Here is a 16,141-nt window from a genome sequence, read left to right as displayed (position 1 = left end):
TCCGGCTTGTTTGAAAAACCAATCAGATTCTAGCTATCATTTATTTAGTACATTCTACAAAATGGTAGCTAGAATCTGATTGGTTGCTATAGGCAACATCTCTACTTTTCAAACCCGCCGGAAAACTTTCAGCTTGATACATTTACCCCATGGTGGCATAGCGGCTAACACTTCTGCCTCACAGCACTGGGGTCATGAGTTCAATTCCCGACCATGGTCTTATCTGTGTGGAGTTTGTATGTTCTCCCTGTGTTTGCGTGGGTTTCCTCCGGGTGCTCCGGTTTCCTCCCACACTCCAAAAACATACTGGTAGGTTATTTAACTGCTAACAAATTGCCCTAAGTCTTTCTGTTTGTGTGTGTGTCTATATTAGGGAATTTAGACTGTAAGCTCCAATGGGGCAGGGACTGATGTGAATGAGTTCTCTGTACAGCGCTGCGGAATTAGTGGCGCTATATAAATAAATGGTGATGATGATGATGATGAATTAAACCCTATGATAAGCGGTATTGTTGTGTACTGGTTAGACCATGGATGCCACATACCCTCTTGTCTTGTCTCTGTGTGTATAAACCCTTAATCATTAACTGTGATGTTGGTCTACTTGCATTTATAGCCATTTATAAGCAAAGTTAGTTTTCCTGCTAATGCAGCTCTTGGAAAAAGGATGGGGTGGGCCTGAATTTAACGAAGTGTGGCCTCATTTGTACTTATGTGGAATGTGTTAACTCAAAAATACAGGTTTCGCAGCTGTGATTCTAAGCAAATCCTCAGCACTGAAGTAACCCTAAATGTTTGTATAGTGTAACTCTTAGCCAAAGCAGCCAGCACTCAGACCCAACCTAAATATACTGTAAGGAGCCCTATGTCATCTTCTGGCCAAATGGGAAATCCGTCCATGTTTACCAGGCGAAACTTATTTGGCAACTGTAACCCCCCCAAAAAAACAATAACACATCTGCCTTTGCAAAGAATCACATCCTGTAGTTTATGTTAAGCGAGGAAATATAAACTTGTAGAAATGCTCCCTCTTATGGTCAGATATGGAGCTACAAGTATGGTTTAATGAGACAAAAGATTTTATGACAGACAACCTGTTTATTCCCAAAATAAGGAGACAACAGATTTGTATTTATTAATGGCCAAGTGACCCTATTATAATTACTATTCTTGTTTGTATCAATTTTCTAGCACAGTCTAAAAACTGTATGGATGGTAACTGATTATTGGTAACTAAACAAAAATTTTGGGATTCATTACTGTGTAAGAGACTTTCTTTTATCTCATTTGCAGGGATAGGTGACATTTCAGTCATGGCTACCTCTCTTCCTCAGCAGTCATGGGACCTAGCTTAAGCCACATGACACACCTGGATAGCCAGCCAGAGTTTTGTAAAATGTCCATTTTAGAGTAGAGTTAGGTGTCTGTGTGAGGTGGGTGATATTAAAGACAGAAACTAAGGGTGGTCTCTTTTGTAAAATCTGCACTGGAGCCCAGGATTCTTTAGCTACACCACTGCCATTCAAATATATGTAGCCAAAGGACAGTGAGACATCTTGTCAGAGGACAGACATAACTACATAGTTGCCAACATTTTTTTTTCTTTTTCCGGGAGATGCCGGCTGAGACGTGGGCGTGCAGGGGGCGGGGCTGCGAAATCGCGTCATTTTGGCCCCGCCCCCGCGACGGAATGACGCAAATCGCGTCATTTTACAGTGGGGGCGGGGCTAAACGCTGCGATTCCGGGTGAATCGTGGCGTTTAAACTAAATTTTTCCCCCTTCCTATCAGGGAGATTGCCACACTCGTCCGGGAGACTCTCGCAAAATGCGGGAGTCTCCCGGACAATCCGGGAGAGTTGGCAAGTATGCATAACTATTTATGAGAAGTTCTGGAAATAAGTTCTGAGAAGCAAACAAAAAAAAATATATAAGCTTGTCATTAATGCACATTAATATGAAAATAATGCAGAGATACAGCTTTATTTATGACATGCATCTGTTTTTATAGATATTCACATAAGTCAGCATGACAAGGTAGCTTTAGCTTCGATAAAAGTTGTTTGCCAGATATAGAGATCAGGCAATTCCATGGAGTAATGCACTTGCTTCTGTGTTCAAATGCAAACATAAGAATTTGTTTTGCAGGAAGAGATATTCTTAGGAATTTGAAGGGATAAACATTACAATTTTGGAGGCTTTCCCCGTCATAACGGGTATCTGCAGAGCCTTTCTAGTCATGCAAGAAAGACAGATGTTGTGGTTATATGACTTTTCAATGGGGCTTTTTTTGCTACAAATCGACTGCAAAAACAAGGCTAAATACAATAACAAATTACATTTACATATCAAAAGTGTTCAAATATACTGCATAATGTAAGTTGATACAAAAGAAATACAATTCCTCTCAATTAAGTCAAGTGATCCTAATGCATATAATTGAGCAGATTACTGAGCTTCCTTTCATATAAGGAGAATATTTCATGGGTAATGGAACATAGATGTCACCATATAGTTAGTTACCTGCAGGACAATTAACCGTTTTCAGTTAACCTTGTAACATCATTCCCTTTTCCAATTGACATTATGTGCTTCTGTATCCTATATTTAAAACACCCGCAATCTTACATATATATATAAAAAGCTGATATGGGCATAAGACATAGGGACTTATTCATTAAGGAGGCAAAATGCCGATACATGCGTAATTCGTGTAAAAGCGATTTGCGCATGCCCAGAAACTGAGAAAACACCAGTGAACTCTGCAACGTCCAATTCATCTTCAAGCGCAAAGGACCCTTACTACAGCCTATGATTTCTTTGGCGGAAGGTGGAGGTGACTGGGCCTATGCACATAGTGAATGCACAGTAAGAGAGTGCCAAGCTCAAGAGTATGCAGTAGCATCCAATTCAAGCTTTTGGCATCTCAAAGGTGCGTGATTATTATTTGTAACACTTGCATCAGCTACAGGTCTGGTGTAGGTGCTTATGACTAATGATAATGGCTGAGTTTGCATGCTAGAACATGTGTTTGGAATCACATGCAGTTATAAAAATGTATTTTATGTACAGTAGACATTCATGACACCCAAATAATGTATTTTATTTAAAAAAAAAACATCCAAAATTAAACTTTTTTATTTTTATTTTTTACTGTTAAAAAAAATAAAATATTGAAATTGAAATTTTCAGGGTACATAGGGACAGAAAACAAAATAAGAAAAATAATTAGTAATAAGGAAAGGAAGGGGGGGGAGACATCAAGCGGCGGCGGAGGGAGGGGGGGTTAGCACTTCAAGGTACTTTAAACAAGTGCTTCAGATAACAGCAGCAAAAATTGTATATTATAGCCCGGGACTACAACAACAAGTCACATATAGGAGAATGACTGCGGTGGGGCTAGGAGCTCAGAATAATTAATGTGCCAATCAAGCCATTTGAACAGGGGGAAGAGGCTGACGTGGAATATGGGAGGCCCAGAGTCTTCATAAAATAGCTCTTCTGGAATTTGGACCTTAACAACCGAAAGAGGCGGTTGGGATGGAAAGTTCCTACTATGGTCGATCGCTGCTCTGGTAGCGATGAGGTTGTGGCCAGTCACATAGCGCTTATGATGTTGGAGATAAGGGGGTACAGATGTAGCAAAGTGATTTCTGGACATAGAGCCAGAGCTATAGAACCCACTACATTGATCAGCTGAAAGACTTCCGACCAGATACCCTGCAGTTTCGGACAGGACTAAAAGGTATGGAGTAAGCTCACCATTTCACTGTAGTTCATCCATCAAAACTTAGGGGTCAGGTAAACTCTGTGCAAAAGCTTAAGGAGCATTTCTGAGTGATTAATACATTTCGCCATCTTATATACTTTCAGGAAAATGCGTCGGCTGTCCTCATCTGCAAGGGACAGCTGAAGGTCCGCTTCCCAGTGGGATTGGTTCGACAGTTTACAGTCCTCACTCGAGGAGAGGAGAAGTATGTACCAGGAGAAAATGCCTCCAGCATGGTTAGAAATGGTCAGATGAGGATAGTTTCATTATATATGGGGAATGGGAAGCTGGAGCGAAGGTGCGTCCTATTTGGGACTGAAACCAGTGGCAAATCTGCAAATACTTAGAAAAGTCCTGTGAGGGAATCATAAAGTGGTCCTGCAAATCTGGAAAGGGGAGGAGGGAGGCATTCTCCATGACGAGACATAGGCTAACAATGTCCTGCACATGCCATGACACCATACTGGGTATCAATTTGGACAGGCCAATTGACAACAAGTTAGAGGAGGAGAGAGTGAAATCAGGGGTTAACCTTAGCAGTGTATCCCATGATCTAAGGGAGTCATGGATACTTGACAGGGAAGAGGCCTCTAACGGTCTAGTTTTAGCATCCAGCCACAGTAGATTGGTTAAAGGTATCAAACAGGATGAGTGTTTCTCAATGGAGACCCGAGGTTTAGGTAGGTCAGGGGCCAATCAGTCTCTCAGCTGGTCCAGAAAGCAGGCCAGCTGGTAAAACTCCATGTTAGGGGAGGCAAAGCCACCTTTTAGTTTAGATCGCATCATTTTAGCATTTGCTACTCGGGGGTATTTACCCCTCCAAATAAATTCTGAGGACACTTTGTAAAATTTGGTTAGGAGGTAACATGGCGGGAGGTATGGGATGGACCTGAAGAGATACAGTATTTTCAGAGGGAGATAAATTGGGTCAAAAGGGATAAGAAATTAGTTGCAATAGAGTCAGAGGGGGAGAGGCATACGCGGATAGCTAAATACATCAAAGAGGAGGTTTGCCAAGTATAGCTAAATTTTGATTTGAGAGCATCCTGGCGGGCTGCTGTGGCAGCAACAGCTACGTTTTATGATTTAGAGGTATTAAGTTTATTGAAGGATGAGGTGGGTGGCTGGTAAGGGGGTCTATGGACATGAACTGCAAGATGTCATCACCAAAAATACACCGTTTATAATATATCACCAAAAAACAGAGCACCCTACTGGAGGACATTGCCTTAATTTTTCTGCCAAGGTCTCAATCGCCAGGGCGAATATAAGTGGGGATAACGGACACCCTTGCCTGGTACCATTAGAAATATCAAACCGGGAGGATAAAAAGCCATTACTAAAGATGCGCCCCAGGGACCTGAGTACAGGGTAGAGATAGCCTTGAGAAAGGAGCCCGCAAACCCAAATTTTTATAAGATAGAGGGCAAATACCCCCAATCGAACCTGTTAAACACCTTTTCTGCGTCTATGGAGAGCAATAACAAGGGATGGTTATGGATGGATTGATATTCAGCCATATTAAACACCTGTCCAATATTGTCAGAGGCTTGTCTGCCAAGCACAAATCCCACTTGGTCAGGTTTGATCAATCAGGGAAGAATCGGGTTTAGGTGCATTGCAATGATTTTGGTGAAGATTTTAATGTCTGAGTTTAACAGCGCTATGCGGTGGTAATTTTGACATCTAGTGGGGTCTTTCCCTGGTTTAAGGATAGTAACGATTTGGGATTCCAGCATTTTCTTAGGGAAAGTGGAAGTTGAGGTGACATGGCTGAAAAATGTAGTAAGAAATGGGACTAAGTCACTCCTGAATGCGAGGTAATAATTGTTCATAAAGCTTTCTGGGTCTGGCACCTTATTTTTCTTTAAGATCTTAATGATCTTCTCAAACTCATCGATGTTCCACGGAGAGAACAAGGAAGCCACCACATCTGGGGGAACAGATGGGAGGGTCAGGGATCTCCAGAAAGCTATGAACTCGGAGTGGCTTGTAGAGCAGAGGAGTCAGTGTGTAGGTTATACAGTTTCTGATAGTAGCTGGCAAATTTGTTCGCCATGTCTATGGGGTTAGAGACCCGTCGGCCACTGGAGTCAGACAGGCGTTTAATAGGGTTTATAGCATTTTTGCCCCTTAGTTTGCTGGCCAACCATCGGCTTGTCCTTTTTCCAAGTGTATAGAACTTTTGCTGACAGGGGAACACAGCAGCTTTAACTTGATTCATGGAAATAGATTGTAGCTTGTTACAGATATCGAGTAATTCAGCCTTAAGACGAGGGTCCCTAGGCATTCTTTTTCGCTGAGCCTCCAAGGCCACTAGTTGGCCCTAGAAGGATTTTGGGATTTGAGGCAGGCAGCAGCATTAATTGCTACTCCTCTCATCACTGCCTTCAGGGCGCACCAGTAGTTAGGCAGAGATATTTCTTTTGGGTCATTGGTTTGCATGGGGCCCTCACACAAAATGTGTAGGCTCTCAGGGTCTAGCAATATGAACGTTGCCAATCCCCAAGGATGAGGGGGGGATTTACAGAAGGTCTCCCAGCACCACCGCAGGAGGGCATGGTTGGACCAGGTGATGGGGAATATGTCTATAGAGCTAATATATTGCAAGCACCACTTGTGCATCAAAAGTAAATCAGTGCGAGAGTATAAACTATAAACGTGGGAAAAAAAGGTATAGTCCCTCAGAGCAGGATGTTTAACTCACCAAACATCATATAGCTCATACTCTGCAATAATTTGAGGGGAAGACGGTGGGGGTGTTAGGGACACTAGAAGGGGCCAAGTCCGGGTGATGGGAAGATTTATTTAGTTTTGGGTCAGGAGCAAAATTAAAATCACTTATGTAATACAGGGCACCCATTCTATCTTTCTGCATCTCAAGACATAGTTTCCGAAAAAAAGGTATCTGGAGATTGAAGTGATACCATGGTGATTTTCTTTTTACCTAGGGAACCTACTAATATCAGGTATCTACCATTTTTATCAGAGATCTTCTGAGATACCGTGAATGGCCAGGATTGACGGAAAGCAATGGTGACTCAATTTCGTTTGAACGGACTAGTGGAAAAGTAATAGGTTGGAACGTAAGGTTAGAAAGCTGAGGTGCTGAGGTGGAAGAGAAGTCTTGGACAGCAACGATGTCAGCTTTATGGAGGGCAAAATAGCGCAGCGATAACCTTTGTTTATTAAGGGAGTTTAATCCCTTAGAATTGAGGGAGATAAAGCAAATAATTAAAGGGGTGCAGGGAGAAACGAGCAATATCGCATCAGGCGCTGGTGGTGTAGACTAAAAATGAGAATATGAGTACAGAACTGCAATATTGGTGGTGGGGGGGGGGGGGTGGGGGGTAACCTGGGGGAGAAGAGGGAGGGGAATACAAGGAAATAAATCAGAAATAGTTTCCATAGCAGAAATTAAGATTTTGCTACAGGAGCAATGTAGCAAAGAGGTGGTTAGTAAGAGGGGTGGAGGCCTGGCTTGGCCTCACCTGATGGGCCTGTAGTGGAAAGCAAAAATGCACACGACAGGTAAAGATATCACCGCGCTAGGCTGTCACATCCCCAATCCTTAGTATATGACTCTGTGTACATGATATTCATTAACAGGTGGTGCACCCAGAACATTAAACATACTAATACAAGAAGATTCCAATAAAGAATAAAAGAAATGTTCAAAATGGGGCACTCAGTGACTTGAGAATAGATACCTTTAAAACTTATTTCTTTAATAATAATATTAAAACTATTTTCCTTTTTGTCTAAATATTAAGCTAGTAGAGAAATACTAAAAACATAAAGAGTGAAAAAAATGAAAGGGTGTAATAAAATGGTAGAATTACTACCAAGACTCACCATATGATCCTAAACCTTATATGATGTTAATTGATTGTTGTATTAATACATTTCAATAAAAATCATAAAACCACCTAGTGTCTGATCTCAATGATCTGATGAGTATTACACAGTGAGTTTCCAATTATTATTTATAGAAACCCCGCCTCTATTTATATCTATGGGCAGCACGGTGGCTTAGTGGTTAGCACTTCTGCCTCACAGCACTGGGGTCATGAGTTCAGTTCCCAACCATGGGAATCTCCACACTCCTGTGTGGAGTTTGTAATTTCTCCCCATGTTTGCGTGGGTTTCCTCCCACACTCCAAAAACTTACTAGTAGGTTAATTGGCTGCTATCAAATTGACCCTAGTCTGTGTGTTAGGGAATTAAGACTGTAAGCTCCAAAGGGGCAGAGACTTATGTGAATGAGTTCTCTGTACAGCACTGCGGAATTAGTGGCGCTATATAAATAAATTGTGATGATGATGATTACTGTTTTACACTGTATGATTACTGTATAGTTGCAGCAAAAATATGTTCTTCATATCACTTATTATATACTCAACCAGACAATATGGCCAAAAGAGAATGTATCTTATACTGATACAAATAATCTGTGCACATTAAGATGCTGTCACTCAAAGAGAGCAGACTAGACTCTAAAGTTTGAATAGTAGCATTAAACCAAAGTTATTATGTGGCCGCCAATAAGTTCATAGGTGTATTGGCTTTTGATGAACTATCACCAATATAGTGGTCATTCGCCACTATCCTTATTATGCCGCTAAAAGAACCTTATTATGGCGTTAATATAAGCCACATAAGGCTATTACTAGTGAAGCCTCAGTAACTGCCTGTTATCCGCAGTATAGTATCTAAAGCATAATAGTCTGTTCCATTGTAAGTAAAAAGTTTTAAGTATCTGACTGGCTAACTTAGGCAGTATTAGCACTAACTAGTCTGCCTAGGTGGTTAGAAATTATTGGATCATACAGTGAGGTGAACATCCGACGCGCGTTTCGCTTCTCTTGAATACCTTGATGCAAATCAATAGAATAAGCAACTATTAATGACTCAGAAAAATGGTGTGGATCAGCCAGCAATGCCGATCCTTAAACTATACGCAAGCATCACTAATCAATTCAATGTTAGGTAGACCGATTCGACATTGGTGATAAAACATTTTAACAATCTAACATCAGAGCAGGTCAGAGCTGTAACATAAACAACTAAAAACCTTTAAACAAAACGTAAAACTCAATAAACAACACAATCACTAAGTACAAAATATAGCGCTGTGGACTAAGGAGTTAGCATGTGAAGACAACTGAAACATACAACTCACACATCTTGCCTCGGAGGGCAAGGATGATGCCGGACTGCATGAGCCAGCTGGACCCTGTAAAGGAAATCCTTCCCTCCCTTCAGCAGGGAAGGATTGAGCAGACAGTCACCAGGGTCCTTTCCTTATGCAATGGGTGGGGAGCAGCAGAATGTGGGTGATCCACCAGGCTATTCAAGTCTTTCAATAAGGAGAGAGAGGATTCTCCTCCGCAACAGAGGAGGCCGAGCACGAGTTCAGAGATTTATCTGTGATCGGTGATCTTGAGGCACCAGACATGGAAGTGGTCGCCATATTACAAAAGAAATGGCCCGGTGGAACCGACTTGGATGAAGACTTGATCTTCTTCAGTTCGAATGTTATATGTGAACTCAGAGCAATACTGAAGAATAGGAAGCACGAATTCCATTTAGATATGGCTCACTTAGCCCAGGTACATGGAACAGGGTATAGAATAATAGGCAGCCAGTGGGGTGGTAAGGCCCAAATCACATAAGCTCAATTAAGCCATCAGCCCAGAGATATATCCAATCTTGGATGGGCTAGATTGACCAAGCAGGTTAGAAGATGGTATGAGATGGAGAGTCACTGCCAGGTTATACTGCTGGCATGTAGCATGCCACAGAGGGTGCAGGGCGTACACAACAAGGTTTACTAGTAGTTGGACTAGTGGGTTCTTAGTATGTATGGCAGTAACATACCTCGAAGCAAGAGACAACCAGGTGAAATGTTAGTATCTGTGCTTGTGTCCACTGATGTCTGCAAATAGATGTCTGGACAGGCTCACTACTGCGATTGTATACCAGTATGGGGGGTCAGTAGCAGTAGGAGAGGATTCCAAATTATGGGGATGACAGGGCTGAGCACAAGGCCATTTCAGCAGTATAGAAGTCAGTGAGTGTTAGAGACCCCAAGGTATGGTATCCAGGTGTCACAGTAGCTATCGTGCATGCAGTGCTTACTGGTGGAGGTCAGTCCAGCCAGCAGCAATTTGGAGCCAGCTGGAAAGCAAGATGGCTGCCAGCAAGGAGTACCTCATGTAGAAGAAAATTTGTTGGTGGTCTCAGACCCTGCACTCGATAATGGGGTAGTATCGAGCAACACTGGGCTAGTGGCAAATTCAGTGTGTTAAATGGAGGTTGCAGCAGGCTCGCACAATCGTGTCAAAACTGAGAAGCTGGTGGTGGCAAAGGCGGGCGGCTGGAGCCAAAAGGCAGTCACGATCAGTAGCTTGCCACACAGTGCCGCCGGATCTCCAGGGGCAGCGTCTCGGTGATGTGGGAGACCGAGGGATGAACGCGACCGCACCGGTCTGCTGTGGCCAGGATGTCCGGAGGGCACTGCCTTGGAAGATGGCGGACACTGCTTGGTAGGCCCAAGCTATGGCACTAATGCTGGAGGGAGCGCAAGGAACACCTACACTGCTGCACCTATTCCCAAGGTGAAACAGGGCATGTCAGAGCTCAATAGCAGAGTGGTGGAAGGCAGATAGAGTATAGAAACCTGCTCTGGAGCTCTGTAAAAGAGAGAGACCTCTCACGTCAGCCGCCAGGCCATGCTCCTTTTTGTTCGTTTTTTGTTTTTTAATGTTTTTTTTGTTCTGTGTGTTCTTTTGTGACTTTATATTATATTCCATATATGTATTGGACGTATCCTGCAGTGTATTGTCTGTTAGAGCAGAGCGGACCTAGACCGTATTCATCAATAGACATGTTTTTACATCTGCTTATTGTTGAATACTAATTTGCATATGCCCGACTTCTGTGCATTTAAAAAAAAAGCCCAATGGCCCTGATTCATTGAGGAACTTAGGCAAGAATTTGAGTAAGTTTTCTTACTTAAGTTTTCTGGACAAAACCATGTTACAATGCAAGGGGTGCAAATTAGTTTATTATTTTGCATATAAGTTAAATACTGGCTGTTTTTTCATGTAGCACACAAATACTTGATAGCTTATTTGTACACTGAAATTTAAAGTTGATATTTGTTTGCTACATGAAAAAACAGACAGTATTTAACTTTTGTGTAAAATAGAAAACTAATTTGCACCCCTTGCATTTTAACATGGTTTTGTCCAGAAAACGTAAGTAAGAAAACGAACTTAATTTCTTGCCTAAGTTTCTTAATGAATCCAGCCCAATACGTTTGTTTTTTGTTCTTTGATGAGACTCTGAGGGGGGTATTCAATTGTTAGCGAGATCTCCGGAAAACGAGCGCTCAAAAAATATTACCGTTAATACGGTAATATGCGCGTAAATACCGTTAATACGGTAGTTTACTCGCTGAATGAGATGAAATTCAGCGAGTAATTACCGTGTTAGCGCTAATATTTTTCGAGCGCTCGTTTTCCGGGGATCTCGCTAACAATTGAATACCCCCCATAGACCACAAATAATAAGATCAATAACTACATTTTGCCAGTCACCCATATTCACCTGGTGTTCTGATTATAATGAAAGAGGAAATTGCTACAGTACAGATTTATATAGGTTCTGGCTTATACTCACTGGTAAAGGATCTCTGATACTTTTACAATGCGTAGAAGATATAAGCATATAATATACTTATAAAGTAAAGAAGAAAGTATATGTAAGGAATCATGTTATTTTAACACTGTGCCAGTAGACTATGTTTGCCAGATCATACAATTCATTGTATAAGCCACTGATGAAATTTGAAACACGAAATTAAAATGATTCCTCTTACTTATTTTACTAGTAGTAAAAAATAAGGGTTATTTACTAAAGGTGCGTACACACCGGCATTAATTAACAACTTTAGTTGAAAGCAGAGACATATCCTTGTATTTAATTCCTGTTTATTAGAGCATTAAAAGCGTGTTTCTTAATGCCTGATGCTTCCCTGCAGCACTTATAGCCAGCTACATAGAGACAATTTACTGAGCGTTAACGCTTCTAAATCCTGCAGGCCATGGAGAAATTAAAGCAAAGAGAAGTGGGTGTTTGTCAGAAAAGGGCGTTTGTCCATTTTCTGACATCATTTGGTCTATCAGCATTCAAGTATGTTTAATAGGCTTAAGAACGCCTATTAACTGCTTCAAATTAACGCCCACATGTACAAGACCTTACACTGCTCAACGGTGCCAATCTGCACTTAAATAATAGCATCCAATCAGACTTTGTCTTTCTTTGTCTAACTTGCAGTAGACAGATAAATGCCAATTGCTGAATGCTAACTATGCTTTTGCTCAATGTTGATAAATAACCCTTATTGTCTTACGATCCTGCCGAAAAGCTTGCAAGAAAGCCACTCTAATTAAGACATTATGATAACCCCTCATGATTATGTGTGTGTTAAGGCCCTCTGCTTACTTTACATATTCCTAATTTTTCAAGGTATCGCCAAGAACTGGCCATATGAAATATCCTGCAATGTATATATGATGGATAAAATCTTTTGCAGAGCGAAAAAGGAATTTGCTGTCGTACTGTTCCGGGAAATCACTTGTCATTTATTTGTATTTTCTAAACTCCAATTGCACGTGAAGAAACTCAACTTGGTCACGGGCAAGTAATGTTATTATACATACTTGCCTACTCTCCCGGAATTCCCGGGAAGCTCACGAATTTCAGGGAGTCCTCACGGACTCCTGGAAGAGTAGGCAAAGCTCCTGCATTTGGCGAAATTCCCAGCAGTGAATGGAGGGGGTGGGGCTTAACAGTGTCATTAATCTCCACCCCCTCCATTCAATGCTGTGAATTTCGGGTTTCTATAGTGGGGGCGGGGCTATGGTCACGCCCTCCTCCTACCCCATGTCACATGACTTCTCCTCCTGATCTCCTGGGGGAGAAATCTTTAAAGTTGGCATGTATGTTATTATGTTTGCTGATAAACATATTTCTGTGACAAGTCTGCAAAACGATGCTCAAAGCACCTGCGCATACATCAATAAGTGGAAAGTACTGTAGGTGTGCTCTATAGTATGTACTTGGCAAATAAATGGGTGCATTGGGACATAAAATTTAAGCTGCGCTTCTACATTTTTTCCAATTAATAAATACTCCCCAATGAGTGCACTGGCCTGGAGGTTTACATATACATTTATTAGTTTTAGTACATAGAGCAATGTGCATATTAGATTTAATGGCCCTAGGTCAATATTTAATCTTCCAGTCCCAAGTTTGTGATTTTCCAATTCCCTGGTTAGCTTATGTACGCTTATTTATTGCATTTTTAAAAAAATTCTTTAAGAAACCACAATAGCTAAATAATAGTGTAGATTGGAAATGGAGGAGTAAGAGAGTGATTAGCAGAGGAACCTTTCCCAACAATTATGAAATCTCTGCACATATAACATTGGAAACGACTAAACCATTACATTCTCTATAATAATAGAGAGTTACATGCTGTGTATAAGAAAATACCAAATGTTATTTAGGCTGTATCTAGAAGAAATACTGAATGTCGAGGAGGAGATTCTATTCTAGGAAATACAAATTGGTGAATAGACATCAGGAAAACAATACAGAGATTGGAGAGCGTATAGTGCGTTAAGGAAGCATATGGTAGGAGGCGATGCGTGCTGTGTGTTAGGAGAGTATGTTAAGAGCATCGGTGATAGTCTGCAGTTCATCTTTAAGTTCTTCCAGGGAACTTTGAATCCTCCCAGGGGAGTCCAGAACCTCAATGCTCACAGTGTATGGATCGTATCTCACAGCAAAAGGCCGTTTCATGCGGGATACATAATTCCTGTGAGAAAGGAAACTGATTTCAGAACAGGATATAAATCTGAAACACAGAAGAATAAGTAAACATATAAAACAGCATAGTGCCTGGAAACCCCCCTCCAAGCCTGGAGAGGGGTTTCCTGTATAATTGAGGTGGCTGGAACCTGCCCCTGTTTCACATGGCTCTGCTTGAAAAGGGAGAGCTGCGTGCACCTAACAGTAGTGCATACAGCATTGCCCATGTATATTATGGGGATAGAAAAAGTTGGAGAGCAGCCAAGCACTGTCTAAAATTATAGCCACGCCCCCATGCATGCTGGTCACGCCCACTGGCGGAGTGGTGTGAAAACCCCCCTCTACAAATCCTGCGTTTGCCCCCTGAACAGAACTGTGGAACTATCATGCACATTGACACCTCTAATGTAATGATGCAGTAATTATGTAATTATTAACCCTTGTTAATAATTATTTAAAGTTTAAGGGTAGCGCTAAAAAATTTGGTGATGTCCTGGTAAAATAGGGACATTTGGGAGCACTAATTATGCAGCTGGTCACATCACATGCACATATAAAGCAGGGGGTATATTTTTCTAAGTTTACCGGCATGAAATATGCCCCATTATTATTTTTCTCGCACCTTAGCTTCTCCTTGGCATCAGTGAAACTTTCTGATACAAAATAGACTGACTGGTAGTTCTGGTCCTGGTACGGCTGTACAGCTGTTTCGTCTGGATCAAAGGGTCGAACTTCTGGCTCACGTGACAAAGAGTGCTGAGAAAACAAATGGTAGATTATGGCCAACATGCCTCATGCATCTGGATACGTCTAGTTTAATCAAAGGACACTATAGCCCAACCTTATAATTGAGAAATCAACAAGGCAATAAAGTACAACACAGCGGGGTGATATAATAGGGGCTTTTGGGGCAGTAGCCCAGGGCAAACATTTCTACCTTTTTCTTATCAAAAGGCTATGTGACATTATGACATATGAAACAATGTTATTTGTAGTCTGGAGAAACAAAATTGCAAACCTATTTGTAATCATAGCCGTGCAGTAATGCTAATCATTTGTGCAGCTAGCTGACAACCCCTCACCCAAGAGCCCCCCTAAACTATATTACAGAATTATTCAATATAAGTATATTGGGTAATCATTAAGTCTAAAGTCATAATTTAGTGAAACAGCATAGAATACATACATATATTTATTTATACCGACACACACACATATATATATATATATATATATATATATATATATATATATACACACACAGATACATATATATATATATATATATATATATATATATATATATATATATATATATATATATACACTGTGGCAATGGTAGTTGTTTTCCACAGGCCTCTCAGAGTGAAATTAGCTATGGAGCTAACAGTCTGCAGGTAAAAGGCTGCAAATCAAGTCATACATGGGTGTAGCACTGTGCTTATGTTAAACTATGTACAGGTCTGAGACATGTGATAAAGTAAATGTAAAAAGTGATTTACTTGCATGCTTTAACGTGTTTGTATCCACAGCTAGCAGCAGAGCTGATAGGGGTGGCTGTACTGAATAGGCGTTACAGAACACCTGAGGAGACTTCCTTTAAAGACAAGGTGGGAGTGTCACCTGTCAGTCATCCAAGCCTGTGGGAGGAGACCTGTGTATTTAACCCTGAGTTGTGCTCTTGCTAGAAGTGACTGATGCTGAACTAGTTGGCCAGTCAGTAGTGAGCTGGGCTGTGTCTAGTTAGTGTTTAGGGTCACCAGGAGGTGCAAGCAAGAGGTAGTTGCTTGCTGGTGTCATCCAGACAGAAGAAGTGTTATTTATTGTGATGCCAACAATAAATATATTTGATTTAAAACAAGAAGTTTTCGTGTTGCTGATATCTGCTGGGTGTTCTTGCAACAGAATGTGACAAAAGTACAGTGAGAAGGGTGCGGTTTTGTTACCACACACACACTCACATACACATACACACATACATACATACACATACACACATACATACATATATATATATATATATCCTTTGATGTCAAAACATATCAGAAAGTTGGAGTAGGTTTTATGACTGTATAGTGGGAAAACTATGTAAGAAGTAGAGATTGGTTGAGGTAACTAAGGGGCGGATTAGCTTCATTTCATAGTGGGAATATGCATAGAAGGAAGGGGAGGAGTTGGATGATAGATCAGATGACAGATTACAGGTGACCACATCACCGGCCTTTGTGTCATTTTAGTCTACCTGGCATGGGGTAAAAGTTACTTTCATGAGGAGTTATATGCCCCAGCATGGTTTGCAGAGGTCCCAGAGGATCTTGGTCTATGTCAGTTACACCAACGTTGATAAGGGAGCACAGATATTAAGGAAATGAAATGAAAGGGCAACTCTGAGTCCTTTCCTCGTCTATTTGAAGGCGTTGTTTGGGGAAACTGTACACTGTGGTGTGTTTAAGGAGACATAAAGAGGTGGAAACCTTCCTCAACAGTTATCA

General features: G+C 41.2%; 1 protein-coding gene across 1 annotated transcript in view; it reads right to left on the bottom strand.

The window, feature by feature from the left end:
- Window positions 1–12,989: 12,989 nt before the first annotated feature.
- Window positions 12,990–16,141, bottom strand: part of TH (tyrosine hydroxylase) — a 69,849-nt gene continuing 66,697 nt past the window's right edge. The window contains exons 12-13 of the mRNA XM_075187470.1: window positions 14,272–14,405; window positions 12,990–13,656 (exon numbers count right to left, since the gene is read on the bottom strand). Coding sequence (XP_075043571.1) covers window positions 13,497–13,656; window positions 14,272–14,405 — 294 coding nt within the window. The 3' untranslated portion in view covers window positions 12,990–13,496. The remainder of the gene's footprint in view (window positions 13,657–14,271; window positions 14,406–16,141) is intronic.

Source organism: Mixophyes fleayi, chromosome 10, assembly GCF_038048845.1.
Source record: "Mixophyes fleayi isolate aMixFle1 chromosome 10, aMixFle1.hap1, whole genome shotgun sequence".
Classification (NCBI taxonomy): Eukaryota; Metazoa; Chordata; class Amphibia; order Anura; family Limnodynastidae; genus Mixophyes; species Mixophyes fleayi.
This window is presented reverse-complemented; position numbering and strand designations above follow the sequence as displayed.